At 57.1% G+C, this 23,827-nt stretch overlaps 1 protein-coding gene across 1 annotated transcript; it reads right to left on the reverse strand.

Moving 5' to 3' along the window:
• Window positions 1–517: 517 nt before the first annotated feature.
• On the reverse strand, window positions 518–5,842 carry LOC141954959 (coiled-coil domain-containing protein 183-like). Its single transcript, XM_074895052.1, has 12 exons — window positions 5,501–5,842; window positions 4,362–4,529; window positions 4,128–4,232; window positions 3,813–3,935; window positions 3,355–3,468; window positions 3,153–3,213; window positions 2,970–3,070; window positions 2,549–2,709; window positions 2,004–2,193; window positions 1,735–1,860; window positions 1,401–1,485; window positions 518–720 (listed from the first exon to the last, which is right to left on the reverse strand). Exons 1-12 carry the CDS (start codon window positions 5,840–5,842, stop codon window positions 518–520), a joined length of 1,779 nt encoding a protein of 592 aa, XP_074751153.1.
• Window positions 5,843–23,827: the final 17,985 nt, after the last annotated feature.

Consider the following 23,827-nt stretch of genomic DNA (forward strand, 5'->3'; position numbering starts at 1 on the left):
CTGTGTGCTTATACATGAAGACCTAATGAATATGTAGGAGTAAGTTCTATAGAAGGTGTATGATTCTGGTGCCTGGCACGTGTTGTTGGTGAGAGCACTCCCCTACACGTCCGGCCGTCAATAAAGGAGTGTCTGCCTATCTGCGTCAAATTGGTGTAGGTAAGTTCTTTTATCCCGGATTTCGGTGACACCCAGAGCTGCCTCAGGCAGACACCAGCCCACCGGGCTCCCAGAGCTGTCAGGGGGGGAAGAGGTCCCAGGAAGGGCCAGGGGGCAGAAAGCCAGCCTGCCCCCAGCTCTGCTCTGCCTGGGAAAGCTGAGCCCAGCCCAGCCCAGCCCCACCTCTGCGGGGAGAGCAGCTGGGCGAGGGGCAGGGGGACGGGGCTGCCTCCAAACCCAGCTCAGCTCCCCTCGGGGCTTGACGCCGCTGCTTCTGCCTGACAGGAGTGACTGAGGAGCTCCCGGTCCAGCTCTGCTGTGGGCTTGGGAAGAAGGACACAGACCTGCTGTATTCAGCCTAAGAATAACTGCTGTATTGAGACAAAGGGTGCAGCGGGTGGTTGGGGGCATCGGGAGCAGAAGGGGTGGTCGGGGGCATCCAGAGCTTTAGTTCAAAGGGCTGCTGTTTCTTTTTGTCTTCGATCAGGCGCCGCCCCTGCTTCTTGATGTGTTCCCGGCAGAGGACATGGTCATCGTCATCATCGTCAGAAGCAGGGGGGTCTGGAGGAGAGAGCAGAGAGGAGCAGGTTGGGGAGGGTCTGCGGGGCCACCTCCGCTGTGCCTGTGTCCCTGGGGAGCTGTGGCCCGTTTTGGAGGGCTGGTGGCATCCCAGAGAGCCCCGTGCCAGGCCCTCGGGCACAGGCACTGTGACGGGCTCTCCCAGCCCAGCGTCCCAGGGTGACCTGCAGGGCCTGGGGATGCCACCGCTGGGGTCCCCCCCCAACACTGCTGGGGCTTCCCACCAAGGTCTGGAGCTGCGGGGCGGTGGCTTCACCTCCGCTTTGGGAAAAAGGGCCGTGAGCTGCAGAAGCTCCTTGTCTGCTCCAAGAGCCTCCAATCAGAGGAGGCCAGAGGCAGAGCCAAGCACTGGTTCTTCACCCTCAGGGCAGGGGATTTTGAAGACGAGGGCCCCCTCCCTGCCCCACAGCATCTCCCCTTGTTTCTGCTGGGGCTTAGCGCTTACCACCCCAACAGTTGCCGTCGTTCTCCCACATCCCCACCTAAAACCACGCCCCGTGCTCAAAGCCTTGGAGACAGCCAAGGTCAGACCCAAGGTCTGGAGGCAGCTCCTGGGTCGGGGTCTGCTGGGACAGTGGGAGACAGGCGAGGACGCTCAGAACTGCCTGTGGGCAGGGGCTGGGACAGGCGCTGGGGGACCTGTCCCCGCTGTGCTCTCCTACCCTTGGTGTCCTCCAAGGAAATCTTCAGGCTCCGGGGAGCCTGTGCCATCGTCTGCTCCAGGAGATTTCGGACCTTGACAAAAGTCTGTGAAAGACACCCTGGGTTAACTGCTGAAGGGGAGGGGGTGTTCAAACCCAGGGGTGCTTCACCTCCATGTCCCCATGGGGGGACACCCCGCAGCGCCCAGTGCCCCTTGGGGCTGAGCTGCGCCACGGCTCTTCCCCGGGGCCACGTCCGTGCTCCCATCTAGGAGGACAGCTTGGGACGGGCCACCTGGGAGAGCCCTGTGCGGGTCCCCAAAGACCACCGCAGGGATGGAGCCCCAGCACGCACCGCATTGTCCTCGTTGAGGCTGTGGCTCTCGGGGGGCAGGCTGGCCGTGCGCTGCACCAGGTACTGCAGCTTCTGCCTACAGTGCTGGAGCTTCTCCTGCGTACTCCAGGCCTGGACAAAAGCGTCCTGCAATCGGAGAGAGAACAACTACGTTGGTGGGGAAGAAGAGTCTCTTGGGGTGACAGTGGCCGCTCCACACATCACTGTGCTGTGCCGCTGCACCCCCAGCACCGGCCGGAGCCGTGCTCACCCCCGCACCGCACGGGTACCTGGCCGGGCACCGTGATGCCACGCAGCAGGACGGCCAGGTTGTTGACAGCGTGGTCAAACTGGAGCAGCAGATCCTCCTCCTTCAGCATCTGGGCTCGCATCTGCTCCCGCCGAGCCTCCTCCCGCTGCAGCTCCCTCCTCAGCTCCTCCTCCAGCTTCCTGCAGCCAGACACATTCACATCCATACAACTGCATCAGGGTGCAGAGACACCCCACATCTGTTGCCAAAAGTGCTCGTCTCACCCCCCGCACCGCCTGCAGAGCAGAGATGTTGCCTGCAACCCAACCCCACGCTGCTGGTCCCACTCCCCACGCCAGGCAAGGAGCAAGGGTCCTCCTGGTGCCACCCGCAGCGGGAGCTTTGGGGGCTCTGCCAGGCCCAGCGCTGGGGGAGCACTCTGCTCAGGAAACCTCCCAGAGCAGGAGGGGTGGGGGCTGCAGCGGGACGGGGGAAGAGGGGCCCTGTTGGGACACCCAGGATGCCCACATCCCTCCTCCAAGGGTGGTGGCCCAGTTGGCACGGCTGTCCCGAGGCCAGCAGTACCTGAGGGTGTTGGGGGGCTGGCGACGCTTCAGCTCATCGTGCTTCAGCTCCAGCTGGTGCAGCGTCTCCTTCAGCGCCTGCTGCTTCTCCTTGCACTGCTGGAGATACCGCTCCAGGTCCGCCGAGGCCTTCTGCTGCTCCAGGAACCTGCCAGCCATGTCCTGGCCAGGGGAGAGCACGAGGACTCAGCCCGTGGCCCTCCTGGAGGGTACAGGAGCCGGGCCGTGGCCTCGGGGAGGTCTCTGCCCCAGGGACTGCTGCAGGTTCACGGCATGGAGAAAAGCAGCTCCATCCCTGCCTGCACAGGAGGGGTCTGGGGGGCTGCAGGGGCAGAGCAGAGCAGAGCACCCCGCCGGGACACAAGGCCAGCAGAGAGGTCTCGGCTCAGCCCTGCGTTTTAACAGAGATGGGTTTTACTTACCCAGACGTGGGAGCACGGCACCGCAGCCTTGGCCTCCTCCACCTTTTTGGTGACCCAGGCCTTGTACTCCTCCTGGGACTTGGTGTCCTCCAGTTGGGTTCCTGGCGTGGGAGGGAAGCGTCAGGGAATGCTGCCTGCAGCTGTGCCCACGTCCCACCCCCCTGCACCCCGCCAGGCACTCACCCGCAAGAGGGTCCTGCAGCTGCAGTTTCGACAAGTCCACGGCGAGCTTGTGCCTGGCTTGCTGCAAGGATGTTCAGCGTCAGCCCCCGAGCTGCTGGCACCCTGGGGGAGCTGGCCCTGCAGGCCCCCCACCCACGGGGGGCTCCGCACTGGTGCCTGTCACCTGCCCGCAGCCCTGCCTGTGCTGGCCCCCCCAGCTCACCTCTCTCAGATGCCTTTTTAAGAATTCCTTGAGCTGCAGCTTCTGCGCGGCCTCGGAGCGGCACCAGAACTCTCTGTCCGCCCGCATCTGGGTTTTTAACTTCTCCACGTCGCCCTGCAGCATATCAGAGAAGGGAAAATTAGCTGTGGAAGCCGGAATGGACCTTTGGGAGCCAGCTGAGCTTCTGGGATGACCAGTGTCAAAAAGGACGCCTGCCCTCCCCGTGCTGAGCACGCTGCCTTCACCGTGGCTGGCGCTTCGGGCAGGCTGTCCCCAGCCCCAGGGCACTCTGGCCCAAGAGCGAGACCCAGGAGGAGCTCTGGAGGCAGCCGGGTGCCGTGGGCAAGCCCAGCTCAGTCTCTGTTGCAGGAAGACTCCCCGGCCAGCCGGGGCGCGTGGTGCTGTCGGTGGGCTCTGGAGTGTGGGAAAGGGCCCCACGGTGCCCCGGGCCATCTCACCTTGGTTACAGCAGCCGCTCTGCGGGCATCTGCAGCCACGAGCTCTGCATCTTCCAGCTCCCTATGGTAGCGTTCAGCCGTCCCACACAGGAGGTCCAGGTGCATAGGCAGGTGGTCCAGCTCCTGGGACAGAGAGAGGCACAGCACGTCACCCCACTGAGCCCCAGAGGTCCCCCACACTGTGACAGGGGGTGGAGGGAGCAGGAGGACCTGGCTGATGCGGGGGGGCGTAACACCAGAGCAACCCCTTGGACACCTCGTTGCCTTGGCAGGGGGAGCGGGTGGGACGATGGCACACAGTGAGGAGGGGCTCACCTTCCGCAGGGCATCCCGCACCTCCACGTACAGGGCTGTCACCTTCTGTGCAGCCTGAACTTTCAAGAGCATCTTCTCGATGCTGTTCTCCAGCTGGCGAATGGCCTGGGGCAGAGACAGGAGGGCGGACACGGGGTGACGCCACGTGCCGAGCCTGGAACCCACCGGGGGGGTGCAGGGCTGGGATGAAGGCCCCTCACGGGTGCTGCCACCCCAGGAAGGGGCCCTGGGTACCTGCAGCTGCGCCTGCTGCTGCTTGTCCTCCTTCTCCACAGCCTGCAGGCGCTGCAGCCGCCTCTGCAGCTCGTCCCGGGCTCGTCTCCGCTGCCTCACCTGGTCCAGCAGCAAGTTACAGGTGTTCACCCGCGCATGGATTTCAGCCCGGAGCTTCTCCTGGGTCACCTGCATGGACATGGGAGCGTTGGCCAGGCCAGAGGCAGGGCTCTCTGGGCACCTTCTCACAGGAGAAGGGTCCTGTCTGGAAAACTGCCCCTGAGGTAGAGCTACAGATGCCAGGACGTTGCTGCAGGACATCGTCGCTCCCTTGGCAGGACGGGCTCTTGGAGAGCTTTGCTCTGGGGGGCTGGTCGGGCTAAGGCAGAGCTGGGCAACTACTGAGGGCAGCGCTGGGTCAGGCTTAGGGACTCTGCACAGCGCAGACCCGGGGCTGGGCGCCAATAAAATCCATCGATTGGTGCCCCAGATGTGGCTGCTGGCAGAGAGCGGCGGCACTGCCCTGTCCCTGCAAGAGACCCCAGGGAAAGGCAGCTGCGTGGGGCCAGCACCCCTTGTCCCCACGGCCTTACAGCCAGGTCACAACCCAGGGACAGGTAGGGGAGGGCAGAGAGAGCTTCTCTCTCCAGGGATGCAGCTGGAGCCTGCAGGAACCCGGGCAGCCCTGGGGACACGCAGGCTGGGACGGCCAGGAGCTCTGCTGGGGCCAAGGATCTGCTCGGGGAGCTCCAGGGGGTCCCTTGAGCGGTGGAAGGGGACCCACGGCACCACACGGGAACACCCCGTGTCTCGCCGCACCAGCCCCGTGGGGCTGTCCCTGTGCCGGCCCCCGGCCCCTCCGCCACGCACGCTGTTCTTCCCAGCGCCCCGGAGCCCTGGCCCCCAGCGAGCAGCCCCTGCCCACCGGAGCCTGCCATGGCCTCCTGCCTCTCCCCGGCATAGCCACACCCGAGGGCTCCTGCGCTCCGCAGACCTGGGAGGTGGTGAGCTTGGGCACCGGGGGCAGGAGAGGGGCAAAGAGAACATCCCCCCAGCCTGGGGACGGTCACATCCAGAGGAAGCCGCATGAGGGGCAAGGGGGGCGCTGTCTCTGCAGGGCCAGCACAGGCAGGGGCACAGCAGACGGGACCTGCCGGTACCTTCTGGGCGCCGCTCGGGGCACGGACGTCCTGCACCGCCTCACACAGGCGGGGCAGCCGCTCGCTCTTCTGCTGGAGCTCTTCCCCGCAGGACCACGTGAAAGCCTCCCTCTCTTGCTCTGCAGGACACGAAGGTGCTGTTGGGACCACGCAGGACGATGGGGGGACCGAGAGCCCCCCGCCCGCCCCGTCCCGTCCCCGCGCAGCCCAAGGGGCAGCACCTTGCAAGGCGATGATGGTGCGCAGATCCCGGGCGTGCTGGATGAGCTTTGCCTTCCGGCCCGGCACGGAGCTGGTGCTCCTGCCTCGGCCCTTCAGCCCCGCCGCGCGTGTGGCATCCATCGCAGCTCCTCGCGCACTGGAGACAGCCCGGGCTGTGGCCACGGGTGGAGCCCAGCTCCCCGCGCCCGGGAACTGTTGCTGGGGCACGGAACAGGTGAGGTCATAATCGGTTACCGAGCAGGCGAAGGCAGGGCGGGCAGGGGAGATCCCCGCTCTCCTTCCCATCCCCGTGGCTACGGCAGCTGCCACCCGCCCAGCCGGGGGAGCCCCCCAAGCCCCGCCAGAAACGGCGAGGGGCATTTCAGGGAAAACAGCTGCACACCCATACCCAAACACGGCACCGGCGCTCTCCTGCGAGCTGCCAGCTTGTCTCAGATGCCCAGAGGCGTCTCCCTAGATACGCACCTTTGGAAATGTCAGTTCCTCACTCAGGAAACGCTGGTGCAGGGAGTTACGCTCCGGTTGGAGCGGGCAAGAGCAAACCAGCTTAGATTTAGTTTCTGTAACTCGAGATCTTCACCCTGTTGTGCTCCAGGTGCTGGCCACAGAAACCAAGGGAACAACTCCCCCCCTGGGTTGGTCTTCCCAGGAAGACCGTTTTGCCAAAGAGGAGGTGCGAGCTCATAGCCAGCAGAAGTCAGTGCTAACTGCAGAGCTGCGTGGGAAAGGGCCTGTCTGCCCCTTCCCCACCTGCCTTCTGACAGGGTGGGAGCTACACACACGTCTTCCAGGCACCCAAATTAACAGTTTTGGTCCGTAGCCCATTCAGTGATAGACATCAACCAGCTTTTCAGAACTATTAGACCTATACAGGCCACGAGATTATCATAAGAATACATTATTAAATCAGAAGGAAATTGCCTGGTTTCTACCATAATCAATCTGCGTTGACCATAAGATAATGTAAACCAGTCCCGCAGGGAAACAGACCGACAGATATCCAAGAGCCCTGCAGAACGGCCCTCAAGATCCAAAGCCCCACTTCCCAAAATTACAGGCCAGAGACAAGTCACAAATGACTCAGTGCTTCCCCTTCCCAAGGGGCACAAAGCACAGTTCCATACACACAACCACACAAGCTGCTCTTCCAGCAAAGCCTCGTGCTTCGCACCTGGGTCTCTTCCGCACGCTGGTTTACAGCAGATGATGTGTAACACCCCCCCTCCTAAAATCCACCAGCCCACTGTTGTTCCGGTAGTGCTGACCCTCACAGGGACCCAGCCTCAGTGACCCGGGTCAGGATGAGCCCCCACATGGGGAGCACCTGCGGGCACAGATGCAGACCCAGATGCCCTGCCGTGAGCCGCTGGCACTGAGGCTCCAGCCAGGCCGGTGGCACAAGGAACATCCTTTCCTCTTGCCAAAGCTTAACCGTGGTGTTACAAGAAAAAACCCCAGCGTGGTTTGGCGCAGGTGTAAGTACTCTGTGAAACACAAAACCAGTTTAATGCCATGTTACAGCGTCCAGTTCCTTCTGCAGAGCTGAGATAATGCTCCTTCCACCCTCTTACGCCACGCTCTTGTGCTGAGAAAGCTTTTAGAGAGGCTCCATCTCGTCTGCATCTCCACAGCACCCAGCAAAACGCCACCCCCACCTCGTGCCAGGCCTTTGCAACCAACAGCAGAAGAGGGAATTCAGAACATCAGCTCCGACACGAACAACAAAAGGTCGATACTTTGCCTGCTTTGGCAGCCCAAGTGTCAGCAAAGAAAGCAGAGTTGTGGCTCATCTCATAACAGGAAAGAAACAGCAGCTCCCACGGTCCCTAACCAGTGCTGCCCCTCACCCCCCGGCACAGCACACCGACCGAGGCGAGGGTGGATGCTTCTGCACTGGAGAGCCACGGACAAACCACACTGAGCCCTGGGCAGCCACAGCAAATGGGGAGGTTTGAGTGGAGGCTGCGTGTGGGCAGGCTCACTGCCAGCCGCGTGCGGAACGACCAATCCTGTCCGGCATTCCTTGAACTCCGGAATCCTTCCGCCTGATCCAAATGAGGGCAAGAACCCAGCACCTGTCTCAAGCCCTTTGACAAGACTTTGTAAAGTGCAAGGAAGCGGAAGCGCATGGGAAAAAAGCTGCAGAACACAACTCAGCCTTGATTTCCATCAAGTCAAGCAACAGGAGATGGATGCAAAATGAGATTAAGATCACCTGCAGAGATGGGAGCAAACATTTGTCAGACACACTCACCTCCACAGCCTCACTCTGCCATCCCATAAAGGCAGGACAACAAAGAATTATGACTACCTGTGACTGCACACCTGGCTCATCTGCTAGTGATTCCCACAACAGGCGACACGTGCCTGCAAAAGAGGTCACAGCTGGACCCTAAATCCTTTCAAACCCACTGTACTGCACAAGGCAGAACCTGCTATTCCATCTCCCACATGCAGAGGAGTTACACTGACACCTGCCAAATCCCCGCGGAAAACTGTCAGGCACATTTCAAATGCACGTAACTCGTGTATGAAGAAATGCCTGTGACATAACCCTGAAATGCACAGGTTTTCATCAAACTTGCTATCATAGCTTCCATGTGGAGATTCAGATCCTGAAACCCAAAGCACTTGCCTGTGCTGGTAGGAATTACTCCAAGACAACAGATCCCATCAGTGTAAAACAAAAGTGTCAGACTAATTTTACACAGTTCAGTATTCTCCAAGAGAAAAAAAAATGGCTAAAGGGACAACACAACTCACCTGAAAAAGAAAAATTCTCATGGCACAAACTCATAGCCGCTGAAGTGAGGGTGTGACTCGAACCAAGAGGCGCTGGGTTTAATCAGCTGAATCTGCCCACCTGGGAGCAAGAGTCTGACCACGATAAATTACTTCCATAAATGCAGATCACCCTGGTCTCTCACATCAAATCTTCAGCATTTATTTTCGTTCTAGTAAAGAACTGCACCTGCGGATCATTTTACAATTCAAGTGTTTGCATAAACCTGTTGCACGTCAGCGCGCACATTCCCCAGGAGACTCACCACCAGGACAAAGTCATTCTCTCTCCCAGCCAATGACAGGGACAGCCACCAGGTCAGGCTCCCGCAGGAAATATTTACACAGCTGTATCCTGCCACCCCTCTGGAAACGACACCCCCCTGGGAGAGAGCTGAGAGGTCACACCCAAGCGGCGCTGAGGGCCCTTTCTCCGTGCCCTGTCTGCTGGCAGGAGCGTGGAACCAGAAGCGCAGACTGCGGCCAGGCAGATCAGCCCTGCGGAACAGGAACAGAGGGGCCAGGAATGAGAACGACAGCAGTTAACGCTTCAAAATCACGCCAGAAACCTGGGACGTGGCCCCTGAACTGCGGTTCTGTACCATCAGTGACAGCGAAAGGCTGAGCCACAGCCGTGCGCCCTCCTGTCTCGTCAGCTGGCAGCAGCGCATCTCCAGAAGGGCAGGGACACTTCCGCGCAGCCAAGAGTGGGTGCCAGTCCCACACCGACACCGGCACTCTGGGGATTTAACCCTTTGCAGAGGCAAGAGGGCAGCGGTCAGCTGCCACGGCAGAACAACTCTTTGGCATCTCCCCGAGGAAAAGGCAGCAGATCAAACACTGCAGCTCCCAGCTCCAGACCAGCGTCTGTGCTCAGACAGGAGCTGCCCTTGGATCCGAGGGGCGACTTCGCCCAGAGCCACGCGAGCCTGATCCACCCAGAGATACTTGTACTGCTGCAGTGCCTCGTGCGTGCAGCACGCAGGCCTCTCGCTGCCCGAGCAGAGCAGGGAGAGAGGAGAGAGTCGTCTGAATGATGCCTCAGCCAAAGTCACAGACAGCAATGGATTGTCACTGCCTGCGTACAAACCCACGCCACACTGACTCAGCCGTGCTCAGCACCACAACAACCAGCATAAAGTATCTGATTGCTGTGCTCGCTCTTTATTCATCAGCTGGACTACGATATGTGGTTTCTCTGGTTTGCAATACTCTGTGATCATAGTGTCACCACATTTTGTCAGTGCTCTGTGCATCTCGTTGAAACCGCAGGCTGTGGATCTTATTTTGAAGTGAGATTTCTTATTCTGTGCTTATTGCTCCCAGGGAGGCTGCCCAGGAGTGGTGGGGGGGGCTGGAGGGACGGATGGGGCCTGCTGTGAATCCTTGTAAATATGAACTGAACTTGTCCTAATGTACTCGAATGAAGCCAGACTGACTGCCTGATGTCTGACAAAAATAGCAACAAGCCAAGGCACTTGTAGCTGGCTTTTTTAGGCAGTCTTCGTAGGGAGCTTTTGATATTGATTGATTTCTGGAAGGCAAGACAGCAGTGGGGAAAGAAAACTGCAGCTTCGGGCACCTGCTAACCAGGTCCCTACTGCAGTTTATGAACACAGAAAACGAGTTATCTGTAAGGAAAGTTTCAGTAGAAGTAAGGCTGAATTTGCGCCTCTCTATCTGCTGCAAAGAAGAGATTACCGGGCAGTGCCTACACCTCAAATGCACGCCTGTGTGTTAATGCGGCTGTCGAGGTCTTTTCAGGGGTACTTCTGAACCGCAGGTTGTGTGCCTGACTGGTGTGAGTCCTGGGATGAGCCAGCTCCTGCTGATAGTTTTAGCTCAGAGGATGTGACAGGCTGGAAACCACCTTTGTTGTGGACCCCCGATGTCGGAGGTGTGGATATGTTGCTGATGGCCCCCTGGCCTGGAGATGTGGGAAGTTTTGCCAACAGTCTGCTAAGGATTTTGTTTTCTGCTGGAACAGGTTTCCAGATGGCTTTAACAAATGATTGCCTTTCTGCTTGCTGTGGCTATCTGCAGAAGGGCCCTCCTGTTTGTCTGGATTTAACCAGTGTAAGGGCTTTGCAGGAGGACTGCCTGAAACAGCCTTCTCCCTACGGAGATCACTAGCATTTGTGTAGAAAAGCAGGGGTTCGGTCAGGAAAGCTCGGAGTGTCGTGTTGTGCTCAGACCAGGATCTCTGTCTCCTGGAGATGCTGTTCAACTGGACTCATACTCCAACTAAATCTTTCCGAGTCCTACAGAACAGAGTCCCATGGGCTCATGATGTTGTAGTCGGTGCTCAAGTGGCAATGTGTGATTTGCCATCGCTTCGCCAAGGCAAAGCCCATTTCAAGGTAACAGTCCCACAAAAAGCCCAGGACTGCAGTCTTCTCAGTCCTTTGTAGCCTCCACACTGCCAGGGTGTTGAGGCTGTTTCATCAGAAGTGAAGTTCATCCTAATCCTGGGGTTTCTTTCCTCGCCTGTCTGGACCAAGCAACCCCTGGTCATTCATAACTGGTCCTGCTCTGCCTTCAGCCTAGGTAACTTCTGCTTCCTCGTTCCCATCTTCTTCTGAAAGAAACATCACAGTTGTGATAAACATGAAAAGGCTGAAAGTTTACACCATTAGATCTCACATGCAATATGGTTTATAAAATGGTTTTATATAATAGCCTCTTCATTTCCCTCTTCTGTGTCGGTAGCTCTGAACATTTAATTTGGTCTACGGGAGTCTACTGAGCCGTGAAGCAGTGTTCAGAAGGAGGCCTTACTCGGGATTTCTTCAACCGCATTAAAATAAAAGCTGCTTGCTCCCAACAGCCAAGCCACTGCACACCCACGACATCCCATTTCACCTCTGGACACTCATCACCGCCAGCTTCCAGCTCTCTGCCTGGCTCCGGGGAGGAAGAAAGGTCCCACATCAGCTAACTGCAGCTGCAGTGCTCGCACACTGGGAGAGAGCTGTAACGAGGAACTTTAATGGGCACTAAATACAACAGCAACCTGCACGTGTTCCAGCCAGTGCCTGCTCTGGGCTCTGTGAGGCAGGCGGTGCTCCAAGGGGCTCTTCACAGGAGCTGTCTGCAGGTTTATGCCAGGGGTACTGAAAGAAGGAGCAGAGCCATGTCTGTCACTGTTTTCCAGGACATTTCAAGACAAAGACCCAGACAAACCCCACCTCTAGCCAATACCTCAATCCCTCCCCAGTTCCAAGCCCCTGGCAGGCCTTATCCAGTCACTTTTGCTGTGAAGCAGCAAGCCCCACAAATGTGACACACAGGGTGTTGTGAAACTAGGCTGTGCCAGATCTCCAGCACGTGGCCCTGAATGGGATCCTGGGACAAGGACACGAATGAGAGAGATGCTTGCAGGGGCTTTTCTCATCCTGCAGACACCATGAGCCAGAAGCAGCCCTCAGATGGCTCCAGAGCCGCTTCAGACCTGGCTACTGATGCAGGTGCTGGGGCCAGCTGGAGCTGTTTGCACTGGGTTTAGAAAGGTGTGTTCATCATTTCCAGCACCCTTGGATGGCTGCAACATGCCACATCCAGCAATGTATTCGTACTCCCTTGCTCCACAAACAGGTCCAGAATCAGCTTTGCCATTTAAGCCTCTGCTTCCTCTTGTGCTCTTCCTCATCCCAGAGAGCTCACCGACAGCAGGGCGTTTGCCCAAGTTTAGCCCAGGACAGCCAGCACGGTGACACTGACACACAAAAACCCCTACGTGCAGTCATTTTTAAAGCTGGGCAGCCAGGAGCCAGGTCTGCAAAGAAACAATACTCAGAAGATGGCCAGGACTCCACCAGCCATGGCGTTCAGCCAGCTCTGGTCCTGCCTCCTCCATAACAGGATATAACCACGCTGTCAACGTTTACTGTCCCGACACACATAATATTTTGCTCCAGTAATACTGCAGAGAGCTCTTGCTTCTACAGGGGAGGTATCTGCAAGTCCTGCTTCCTGACCCTCACCTCAGCCAGCCTTGGCAGCACCTCGCCAAAGCTCACAGCTCCATTGCATGTGCCCTGCACTACGGGAAACTGCCACTAACTTTGCCTGCGTTGCCTTCTGCCACTAAGGGCAGGAGGCGCAGCTGGAGATGACCCCAAAGAAGCCCAGAATGGAGGCTCCTTCCCAGGAGGAGGCTGGGGCTTGTGGTGCTGGAGGCAGGCTCATTCTGGCCTGTAGATCTGCAGCTACAGCACACAGGCAGTGCTGTGGCAAGAAAGGAAGGAGCAAGGAGGGCCAGGGCAGGCTGGAAGAAGGCAGATGGGCTCTGCAAAAATCTAAGGGGAAAAATCATTGCTGAAGCCTGTGGTGGAACCAGGGCCCTTTAGATCTTCAGTCTAACAGCCTCCCAGCTGAGCTCCTTCAGCAATGCCCCAGCAGCCCTTGACCCTGCGTCACCCCTGCCAGGCTACAGGCTGACACCCATAAGGAGAAGTCCTTGGGGATGTGCCCAGGAAGAAGCTGTGCCCAGTGCCAGGCAGAGTGGCCCTGGGTTCTCCCTGCCTCCATGGCCAGATGGGCTCCAGGAGCGGGAATGCAAAATGTGTGTTGGGCCTTGATTACAAAAGTGACGGTGGCGAAGGAAAGTGGGCAGGCCAGGTGTGTGCAGCTGTCAAGGCTGAGGGTGGAAGAAGTGTAGGGTTGTGGAAGACCTCTCTCATAGGGAAGGGAAGGCCCAGGAGAGGCCGAGCTTTTCCTAGTGCCATAGGCTTTTGCTTATTTTTGCTTGAGCAAGATCATGGGACATCATGTTTAGGGGGAAAGAAGGCTGGAAAACCTTCAAGGATCTGGATTGCACAGCCTCTCAGGGTAACCTCTTCCAGTAAGTGACCTCATGGTTATGACCTCATCAACCTTCAGGGTCCACATCTCCCACCTGAACGTTCATTCATCTTTTGTCCCTTGCCTCTCATTTCCCTACCATGCACCTTGATGAAGAGCATGGCTCAATGTTCTTAACTGTCTGACAGGTACTGAAATGCTCCTACGATGTTTCCCAAAGCCTTGTCATCTCCATACTGGGCCGTGTTCCAACAGCCTTTCCTCGGGTGGGAAGTTCTCCAGCCCCCTGCATGCTCCCATACACACAATTCTATTGGTGTGCCTTCAATGAACTTGCCCAGTTGATCAACGTATTTCCTGTAGTGGGGCAGGAGGCCCCAGACTTGGTGCAGACCTGGGCATGTGGTCTAGTGAGCACTGAATAGAGGGGGAGAATTCCCTCCCCCTCATCTCCTGGCCATGCTCCTCTTCATACAGCCAGGACGCTCTTGGACTTCTTGCCTGCCAGGGCTAACTGCTGACTCACGTCTTACTGGTCACTGATCCCCGTGTTACTGGAGCAGTCCGGCATCTCTCGTCCAAGGGCCAGACACCCTTCAGAGCCCACACAGACTTTAGGAGGACGCTCCCCCCATGCTGCTGGCACTGCCAAGGGACAAGATTTTCCAGGGACAGAGACATCTGCATTGACTTTGACCAGCTTCATTCTCAGACGACACAGAAACACTTGGGGGAGAAAAAAATACCACCACAAGAACTGCTTGCTGTGTCTTTAAAGGACCCATCAGCAGCCTCTGGTGCGGGAGTTTCCTATAGAGAAGAAATGGAACACTATGGATTTTTTTACTTTTAAAGGAAGAAATGTGAATTATGTCTATATTTTTACCATTTAGTTAGCTAGTCAGTTATTTTCCGTGGACAGGAGATATGTTCTGCTTAGAGAAGAAGTAGTTTATAAATTCAGCACGTTTGCTTCTTGAGATGTTTTTCTATAACCTATTAAATATTCTGTATTCAAAGAACCCTCTATTTTAGCAGCAGCATCCCTTAACAGCGGGGCGATAGGGGAAATGCAGTTTGGGTCGGGGTCGGGTTGGGGGGGGTGAGGGGCTACAGGGGCGGCTCCTGTGAGAACCTGCTGGAAGCTTCCCCGGCCCCAAGGCGGCCCCGCTGCCGGCCAAGGCTGAGCCCGTCAGCGCTGGTGGCAGCGCCGCTGTCAGAAGGTGTTTAAGAAGCCGGGGGAGGAAGCCCCAGAAAGAGCTGGAAAAGCTGCAGCGGGGAGAGGAGGGCAGAGTTTGCGTGTGCCCCCGTGGGAGGGGCGTTCTGCGAGCGCGCGCATCGCTGGGAGCTCGCTGGGAGCTCGCGGGTGGGCGCAGGGGCGGGTGCACGCGGGGTGGGTGCGTGCGGGGGGTGGGAGGGTGCATTCCTCGTGCTGCAGCGTGTGTGTGTGTGTGTGTGCGCAGACTCGGGGTGTGTGTGCACACTGCGCCTTGCGCTCTGTGTTCCAGCGTGTCTCTTGCAGCGCGGGTGTGCGCACGCTCCGGGTGGGCATCGCACCTTCTCTTTGTACCCCGCGTGTGTCTGCAGGCAGTGTGTGTGTGCGCACGTGCCCCAGAGATCTCTGCGTGTCACATCGATTTTTCCTGGCCTCTTTCTGGCCCCCACGTGCCGGTCTTCTCTGTGCCGGGGTGGCTCTGAGCACCCTCCTCTCTGGTAATCAGAGACCCCATCCAGGAAATTATTTATCTTATCTCTGGAACTTGGGGAAGCATCTCAGTGACTTCTGAGGGGAAAAAAAGAGGAGGGGAAAAAAAATTTTAAAAGGGTTATTAGTCAAGAGTCCCCAGCTGGAGTTGCCACTTTTACTAGAAGAGGGAAGAGTTGCGGCAGCGGTTTGCCAGTGATGAAGTAACGGTGGGGCGGGAGGGCGGGACGGGCTCCACCGGGAAGTTGTGAGATGGCAGGGAAAGCACAATGAAGTGAACAACAAGGCAATAAACCATGGGGCCTTTGGTGCAGATGCGGAAGGAAGAGGAGCTCTGTGGCGGCCAGCTGGGCGGTGCTGGTGGCAGGGCCGGGCCGGAATGCACCCCATCCCTGCGTCCCCGCCCCGCCCCGTTTGCATCCTGTGAGCCGTGGCAACCACGGAACGTGCCGGGGCTCCCTGGGCAAAGGGGCCGTGGCAACCTCGGAACGTGCCGTGGCAACCATGGAACGTGCCGGGGCTAACTGGGCAAAGGGGCCGTGGCAACCTCAGAACGTGCCGTGGCAACCATGGAACGTGCCGTGGCAACCATGGAACGTGCCGGGGCTCCCTGGGCAAAGGGGCCGTGGCAACCTCAGAACGTGCCGTGGCAACCACGGAACGTGCCGTGGCAACCATGGAACGTGCCGGGGCTCCCTGGGCAATGGGGCCGTGGCAACCACGGAATGTGCTGGGGCTCCCTGGGCAGTGAGCCTGCGGCTGGGCAGTCACGCAGCGGATGAGCAATGGGCTGCATCAGCAGCTGTCTGCCTGTCCCGGCGTTTCTCGCCCCCAAACCCTGCCGGGCGCCTCCGGCCCCTTCCCCTTCCCGCCGTGCCAGGATCCGCCGCCCATGTTGGCGTTGGCGCCGCTGGACGTCCCGGCGCGGCGGCGCCGCCACCCAGTTCTGCCCGGCCCTGGCCTGCTCCCCGCTTCCCCTGGGGCCGGCCGGGAGCCGCAGCATCGAGGCCGCCCCCTCCGTCCCTGCCTCCCCCGTGTCCATCTCCTTCTCCTCGGGCTCCCCCGCCCGCCTGGAATCGCTCGGCAGCCTGAGCGCCGGCACCGAGCCCCCGGTGACTGGTCCGGGTGAGGAGCTGCCAAGCCCGGCCCCGGAATGGAGAGAGGGGGCCGCGGTGCCGGTGCCGGAGATCACCTCGGCGGCCCATCTCCGTTCCGGGAGCGGTGGGGAGCGACGCGCGGCCACAGCAGCGCCAGGTCAGAGCGGGCCGGGCCGGTTGAGTGGGGGGGCTTTTGGGCGGCCGGGGCCAAGCGGTGACGGCCCGGTCTGGCCCACAGGGACGGAGAAGGGGCGGCTGGAGGAGCTGTACCGGCAGGGGCAGCTACTGGGGAGCGGCGGCTACGGCTCCGTGTACTCGGGCACCCGCCTCTCCGATGGCAGCCCGGTAAGTGGCGGGACGGCGGCGGGGCGGGGGGAGGAGGAGCAGGAGGAGGAGGCTCATCCCGCCGCTCCCCTTGTCTTGCAGGTGGCCATCAAACACGTGTCCCGGGAACGCGTCACAGCGTGGGGTGAGCTGGTGAGTGACCGGGGCTGCCGGGAGAAACCGCGGTGTCACGGCCTGGGGGATAAGGGGAGGCCCAAGAGGGCGGAAACCAGGACACCACGGTGGGAGCGGGCGGGGAGTCACTGGGGGACACGGAGCATCCCAGGGGAATGGGCTGTCCAGTACCGGGGCGGGGTGGGAGGGGGGCACAGGAGCACCCCCTTGGCAGGGGGGATCCCCAGGCACCGGTGGGGTCGGGTGGGGGCACTGGGGCACCCCAGGCGGGGGCTACCGGCCCCCTGCCCCGTCCCTCTGACGGCATCGCGTCCCCCCGCAGCCCAGCGGCGCTCGAGTACCGATGGAGATCGTGCTGCTGAACGCCGTGGGCTCCTCCGGCTTCCGTGGCATCAGCCACCTGCTCGACTGGTTCGAGCTGCCGGACAGCTTCGTCCTGGTGATGGAGCGTCCCGAGCTCGTGCAGGATCTCTTCGATTTCACGCTCGAGAGGGGATCCTTGTCGGAGGAGGTGGCGCGGGGGCTGTTCCGGCAGGTGCTGGAGGCCGTGCGGCACTGCAACGCCTGCGGTGTCCTGCACCGGGACATCAAGACGGAAAATATCATCATCGACCTCGCCACCGGCGAGCTGAAGCTCATCGACTTCGGCTGTGGCACCTTCCTCCAGGACGCGGCCTACACCGAATTTGCCGGTGAGCCCACACCCGGGGGGCTGCTCCCGGCACTGCACGGCCCGGCCTGGCCGGGCACCGGTTCCCCCTTGGGAGGGGGCGTGGGGGAATTAATTACTCATCCGGCTGCCAAGTTGCTTTTTGGCGCGGGGTGGATGTTGTGAAACGGGAGCCGGCTCCCAGCCGCTGCCACCCACCCTGCCCGGGGCTGGCGAGGGGGGAGCCAGCCTGACAAAAACAAACACCGGTGGGGTAGCAGAGGGTGTGGGTGCGGGGGGGCCTGCAAAACCCGTATACTGGCCAGTTTGGTTTGCAGGCCTGGAAGGGCTTGGGCTGCTCCGCTCCCCTTGTTTGCCTTGGCTTTTTAGATTTATTTTTTTTTTGGCAAGGGGTTTTTTTTGCACCTAACAGCCGGGCACGTGCTGCCCTCTTCTCTCACCGGTGGCTTTCTTTACAACCCAAAGTTTGTAAGCAAGAGTCCTATGTTGGTGAGGGGGTGGCGGGTCACACCGTGTGTTGTCCCCTCCGCCACCGGTGCAGCCCCCGTGTCCCCAGGGACGCTCGGGTGAGGATCTGGGAGTGGGCAACATCCACCTGACGAGCTCCGCCTGTCTCCTGCAGGAACACGAGTGTACAGCCCGCCGGAGTGGGTCCGCTTCCACTACTACCACGGCTGGTCAGCAACAGTCTGGTCCCTGGGCATCCTGCTCTACGACTTGGTCTGCGGGGATGTCCCCTTCGAGCAGGATGAGGACATCGTCAGGGGCCAGCTCTTCTTCCCCCAGCCGATCTCCCTCGGTGGGTACCCGGCGTCGTGGCGGGCAGCGGGTGTGGGAGACGGCCCCGGGCGCAGGAGCATCCCCGCTCTTAGGGCTGTGGAGGAGGGTGATGTCCCGGGGTCAACTGGGGGAGGTGGCACGTGAGGAGGGTGATCTCCCGCGGTTACCGGGGGGAGGTGGCACGTGTCCTGCCATCCCGCTCTCCTCCAAAACAGCTCCTGGACTGGGAGGTTTGGGGGTAGCTCTGAGCACAGCCAGCATGGCCCGGGCACTGCGGACGGTGGGGGAAGGTGGACAGGAGCCTTCTCTGACCGGCGGTATCTGGTTTCTCTCCCCAGAGTGCCAGCATCTTATCAGGTGGTGCTTGTCCTTGCAACCTTCAGACAGACCATCCCTGGAGGACATTTTCAACCACTCCTGGCTGCAAGGCATTCACCAGCCCTGGGAGATGGCAGACACCCCGCCTGCACGCTTTGGCCTGGGACCCTGGCACATAACTGTCGGGGGAGGCAGCGCCTCCGCCGAAGGCCTGACACAGAGGGAACTGTTTGACCCTGACCAGCTTGTTGTGTACCCCCGAGCAGCTGGACAAGTCCCGGAGGAGCGCTCTGTCAGGCTGAGAATGGAAATGATAAGGAGAAGAAATATACTGTGGTTGTCAGATACCCGAACAGTGGGGAATTTCCAGAAAAGTAGCAATAAAGTAATAGTCAAAGAGCCGTGTAACCAATGAGAATGATGTGTGGATGAAAGGATAAAGTAGATAAGATATGAGAGGAGCCGTAAAGGAGGCTATTCTGCTGCAAAAACATTGTTGTGTCCATCTCTACCACAACACCTCTCCTTGGGTTCTCCTGACCCCGCGTGACAGGAGTAGGACATCAAAATTAAATATGAACCTGCGCTCTCTGCCTGGCTCCTACTTCCGTGGACAAGTCACAGATTCCCTGCCCAGCCTCACAGGGTTCAAGTCCCTCCCTGTCCTTCAGCAGCCGCTCTCATCCTGCCCTTTCCCACCGCCTGCGTTTGTTTCCCCTCCAGTTCTCCCACAAACACGCATCAAATGATCACTTGACGTGGGGAATTTTAATACGCTGCGGGTAATTCAGGTTACCGCTCCTGTCAGAGGAGGCGATTCAGAGCGCGCTTCGCTAGAGAATCCTGCCCTTGAGACAGAGACCGTCTGGAAACAAAAGAAAAGAATAAAAACAGAATTGCCAGAGAGATTGACTGCACCCACCTGCATTCTGCAACCCCAGCAGGCTCTGCTGGCGAGGACGCGTGACCAGGCTGGTCGGTGCCCCTGTGTATTTGAAGCACACCCAGAAACCAAAGGCGGCGTTCAGGCTGAGCAGAGATGCCAGTGGGAGTTCTAGCAGAAACAGAGAAGTTTTTACCGTCGCTTGAGCACGGGGAGTAACCAAAGTGTCTTGCTTGCAAAAACGGGCTTATGCCCATTCAAAACAGGTCTAGTTATTAGTGCTGTCGGTAAGTACCAATCTGGGCAATAGCCAAGATTTCTTCACCTTTTTATACCAGAACCCTTGGAGATTATTTTCCTTCCTGTATTGAGATAATCGGTACGGCTAAAATGGAATGTTTAAAGATGGACAGTTATTTTCCAAATCTACTACAATGAAGTTGCACAGTATTTCTCAAAAACCATCTTCTGTCAGTTCATCTGTCACTCATCTCAGGATTTTTCTCCTCCTCCTGCTTCATCCTCTAACCATATTTGATACAGCTGGCTTAGAGTCTGCTCCTCCAAAACAAACTTGAATTCTTGTGAAATGCCATCCACGCCCGCAGTACAACAGAGCAGGGAAATCTGCCGTGTTCCCCAAAGCCTTCCTCTACACGGTCAACAGATTTAAGGCACCAACTAAGTTCTTCCTATCTAAGAGAGCTGTTAACACTCCTTACCTGTCACTACACTGGATGAAATGCCAAGTTTCAAGGGACACAGCAGAAAGCAAACCCAAGCTTTGGTTTCAATTTAAATAAACAAAAAAACCCTTTTCTTTTTTTCATAAAACAGCTAGTGTAAAGTCTACCTCTTCAGCAATCAAACTGACAAGTGAAAAAAAGAAAAGAACCCTGAAAACCAATTTATATGCTGCAGCAACTCACCAAGGCACCAGAGCGGCCAGCACGCGATGTTGTAATACGAGCTGATGAGATTTCCAGTCCTGAAAAGAAAAAAGAGAAGTTAGCATTTTGCAACTACTCCGTCCCAGGAAATACTTCGGGAGACAGGAAGGAGGAGGCTTTGCTTGTTTGACTCAGGTGTGACAATTAACGCACATTTCAGGATATATCATGCCTGCGAGAGACACATTAAGGAGTGCCCAGGCCAAGAGCCCTTTCCGGGCTTCCATCTCCTTCCTCATCTTGACGGCCCTGACGGTGACGGAAGCTGCTGGACTCTGTTCTGGTGCCGTGATCTGTAACAACAGACACAGAGCAATGACAGAATTTGACAAGTTTTATACAGTAAGACCCTCAGTCAGCACAGGATTCAAGAACAAAAAGCAGTAATCCAAAACAGACTCTGTAAATGGACTTTACCTTTAGCCAGAGTCGTGTTTAGCATCTTACAAAACCCCAAACCCAACAGGTTCCTTTTACCAGTAAAGACAGGTAATATTTCTTTGACAAACTCCCCTGCCAGCACTGCCACCTCATTACTGAGGAACAGCGTCCACCTTCTCCAGTGAGGTGCAGGTAAGAGGACAGAGAGAGATTCCAACTCGGTTTTGAAAAATCACATCCTTCAGCAGCCAGAGGCAAAGCTCCTGCCTCCTCCAAGCAGAGGGAGCCAGAGGAAGGAAAGGCCTTGCACAGCTCTGCAGTTTTTCTACTGAAAATTCCCACTTGTTTCAACTGGGAACAGAGGATTTCCAGACTGTGCTGCCACGTCCTGGGGGTTTGGGACATCGGTTGCATCGGGGTGCAAGTGGCAGAATTGGAAAGTACTGGGCTAGAACACTAAAAAACCACGAACACCGAAACAACAAATCACACGTGCTTACAACTACGAGCACATTGAACTAAGTTCAGCGTTCATCGGTTCCTTTAGGCGATGAGAAAGGAAACAAAAATGAAGACTTCATTTTCCTTCTCCTGGTCCCTGCCTGGGCAGTACTTCATCACAGGTGTGCTGAGCTGGCGCTGCTCTCAGCTCCAGTCCTGCACTGGAGGCAAGCGCCCTCCTACCCTGCAAATAACTGGGTGCTGTGTGCGTCCTCCTTCCAGACGGTGACTCAGGCTGTCCGCAGAAGGATGAACTGCAGGGATGTGATGGGGCTGTTGTTTCCCCTTCGCTCAGGATACCCGGGAGGCACGACAGCACCTGACAGCACAGTGGGTCAGGGACAGTTGGGCATCCTGATCCCTGGGGACGTTCCAGATCAGTCTGCGAGAACGTAAACATCACACGTTAAAAAAAATCTTGGTGTGCAAACCCCCATGTCAGACAGTGTTTTGCAGGTACCACCCCTGAACAGATCGATAACTGTTCATTTTCCACGGACTGTCTCAAAAAGTAAAATATGACACTAAAGATTCTTGTGTCATTTATCAGAGATAAAGCAGAGAAAAACGACCAACGCACATGGTATTTCCCATGTACAAAATAAGTCTCCAAAATTATATATTCTCATTATTTATAAGGTTACATTAACAGCCCTGTGGTTTGCAGGCCATAAAACGCCAGGACCCGCACTAACACCCTTGACTGTTGCCAGGGAAGATCTGCTTGCGTTGACAAAAGCAGCAGCCTTCATCTGCTCCACTCACCGCACGGCTTGGCCTGAGTGTCCGAGGAAAAGGAGATTTCATGCCTTTTGGAAAAAGAGCAGGTGATCATCTGCTCTTACTCAGCAACTCTCTGCTTTCAAAAAGGCATTTTCAGTGGAATCGGAGCCAGGAGATGATTTGCTTGGTTACACAGCTTGTGAAAGTCTTCTGACTTACCACAGCTAATATTAATCTTGTACTTTATCTTGTTTGGATATGAAAGAAGATAAAAACTTGTCACCCGCTTGTATTTTGCTTTAATTTTTTGAGTTTGACCAAACTATCAACTAGAAGGACTCCAACATTGCACCTGAAAGGCAGCATAACCTAAAGGGACGTCAGTCACAGAGGAAACTCGGAGCTTTTACATAATTCAGCACTTTCTGCTCCATCACCTCAGGTAATCTCTTCAACCCGAAGGTCCTGTCTCCACTCCTACTCCAGGTCTGTCTGGCTTATTCAAATAGTAAGTCTCTGAACAAATGACTCCGCAGGTGACTTTTTGCACTCCCATTCAGCAGGAGATTCTTCAGGCAGAGCTGATCACAACCCCAGCTCTCTGCTCCATCCCTCCTCCGCTTCACCGCAACCTTACGAGGACCCACGGTACAAGTGTTCAGTACTGAACTTCCACAAGGTGCCACTACGAGTGGGAAAATGCATTTTTAAGGTCCTTCACCGTAACAGTCTGTGATGTAAACTCTGCGACCCAGGAGCATGCCATCCCACTCTCCTTTCCCAGGCAGAGAAGGAGCCCGGTGGAACACAGAGAGCTGCGCCTGCCCCAGCCACGGCAGCTCCTGCCGTCGGCAGCACCTTGTGCCTCTGCAGAACACCGTGTGCCGCCCAGCCAGTGTCTTCCTGCCAGAGTCACAGACTGAAAAACAGAAATAGCCGCAACTTCGTGCAGGAATAAATAAAGAAAATCCACAAGATAGCGTCGCCTTTCCTTGGCATGGTGCCGTCTCAGAGAAATCTCTGTGCAGTGTCCCTGTGCTGTTAAATCGTTCTTGTCTGAAATGTGTGAGACAACTTACAGTAACGAGGAACCCAAGCCTGACCTCTGTTAGGCAGCACTGCAGTAGGATTTTATTTTCCCTCCCCTATAGCACTTGCCCTGCTGCTGACCAACAACCCTGATCTACCGAATACTCCAACTCAACTCTCTAGAAAGCTGCAAATTTCTTTCCCAGCCTCTTGCTGCCTACAGAGGCAGAGTAAAACTGTGCTGAGCCGGCCTGTTAACAGTCAAGCTCCAACGTTTATTAGAAAAACAAGTCCTTATATATTCTTGTGACAGCAAACCCGTGTGTGGCTCTGGCGCATGCTCATTTCAACAACTCGTTCCTCTCAGCACTTTCAACAAGCGCTACTAAGCGTGCACAACCGGTAGATAAATTTCTGCTTTGTTACTCTACCGATTCCCTTCTTATCTGTTTCTTCCCTAATGAGCACAAATTCTTTCGCTTTTAGCTGTCGTTAATCTAGACACCGTTACTCTTCTAACACAAGGGGGTCATTAATTTAGACATCGTTAATCTTCTAACTTGAATGCTGATGACACTTTTACATTGTCAGTGACGCAGACGGTTTGCGACCCGGCATACGCACCCACGGAACCATGTCCTGCATTTATTGCTGTGACTGAAACCGCCATCCCTAAGGTTGGAGCACCCTGACTGCTGCTGTCCCAGACCCATCCAACACACCATCAGCTCAGGCCACACCGAAGCTCCTAGGAAGGAAGGTTGTCCCCGGCCTTCACCAGCCCTGGGCAGTCTGTTGGGCCCAAGAGCAAACCTGGGCTCTGCACTTGCTCAGCCCCTTGTCGTGCTTGAACTCGCCCGGCAGCCAAACCCCACGCAGGCAATCGCTCACCCTCCCCCTCCCGGGAAATGGGGAACCGAATTGGAGGGAGAAAGGGAGACTCATGGCTTGAGATAAAAACGGTTTAGTAATTGTAATAAAAAAATCATAGAAAATACAAACGGGTGACGCACCCTGGGACTGCT

Source organism: Athene noctua, unplaced genomic scaffold (assembly GCF_965140245.1).
Source record: "Athene noctua unplaced genomic scaffold, bAthNoc1.hap1.1 HAP1_HAP1_scaffold_44, whole genome shotgun sequence".
Classification (NCBI taxonomy): domain Eukaryota; kingdom Metazoa; phylum Chordata; class Aves; order Strigiformes; family Strigidae; genus Athene; species Athene noctua.

Excerpts from the sequence above, each read along its gene's own strand:
- LOC141954959 (XM_074895052.1), bottom strand. The coding sequence starts at position 5,842 with ATGGATGCCACACGCGCGGCGGGGCTGAAGGGCCGAGGCAGGAGCACC. Across the intron at positions 4,233-4,361 it reads AGCAGCAGGCGCAGCTGCAG|GCCATTCGCCAGCTGGAGAA; the intron begins GTACCCAGGGCC and ends TCTCTGCCCCAG. Across the intron at positions 1,486-1,734 it reads GCCTCAACGAGGACAATGCG|ACTTTTGTCAAGGTCCGAAA; the intron begins GTGCGTGCTGGG and ends TGTCTTTCACAG.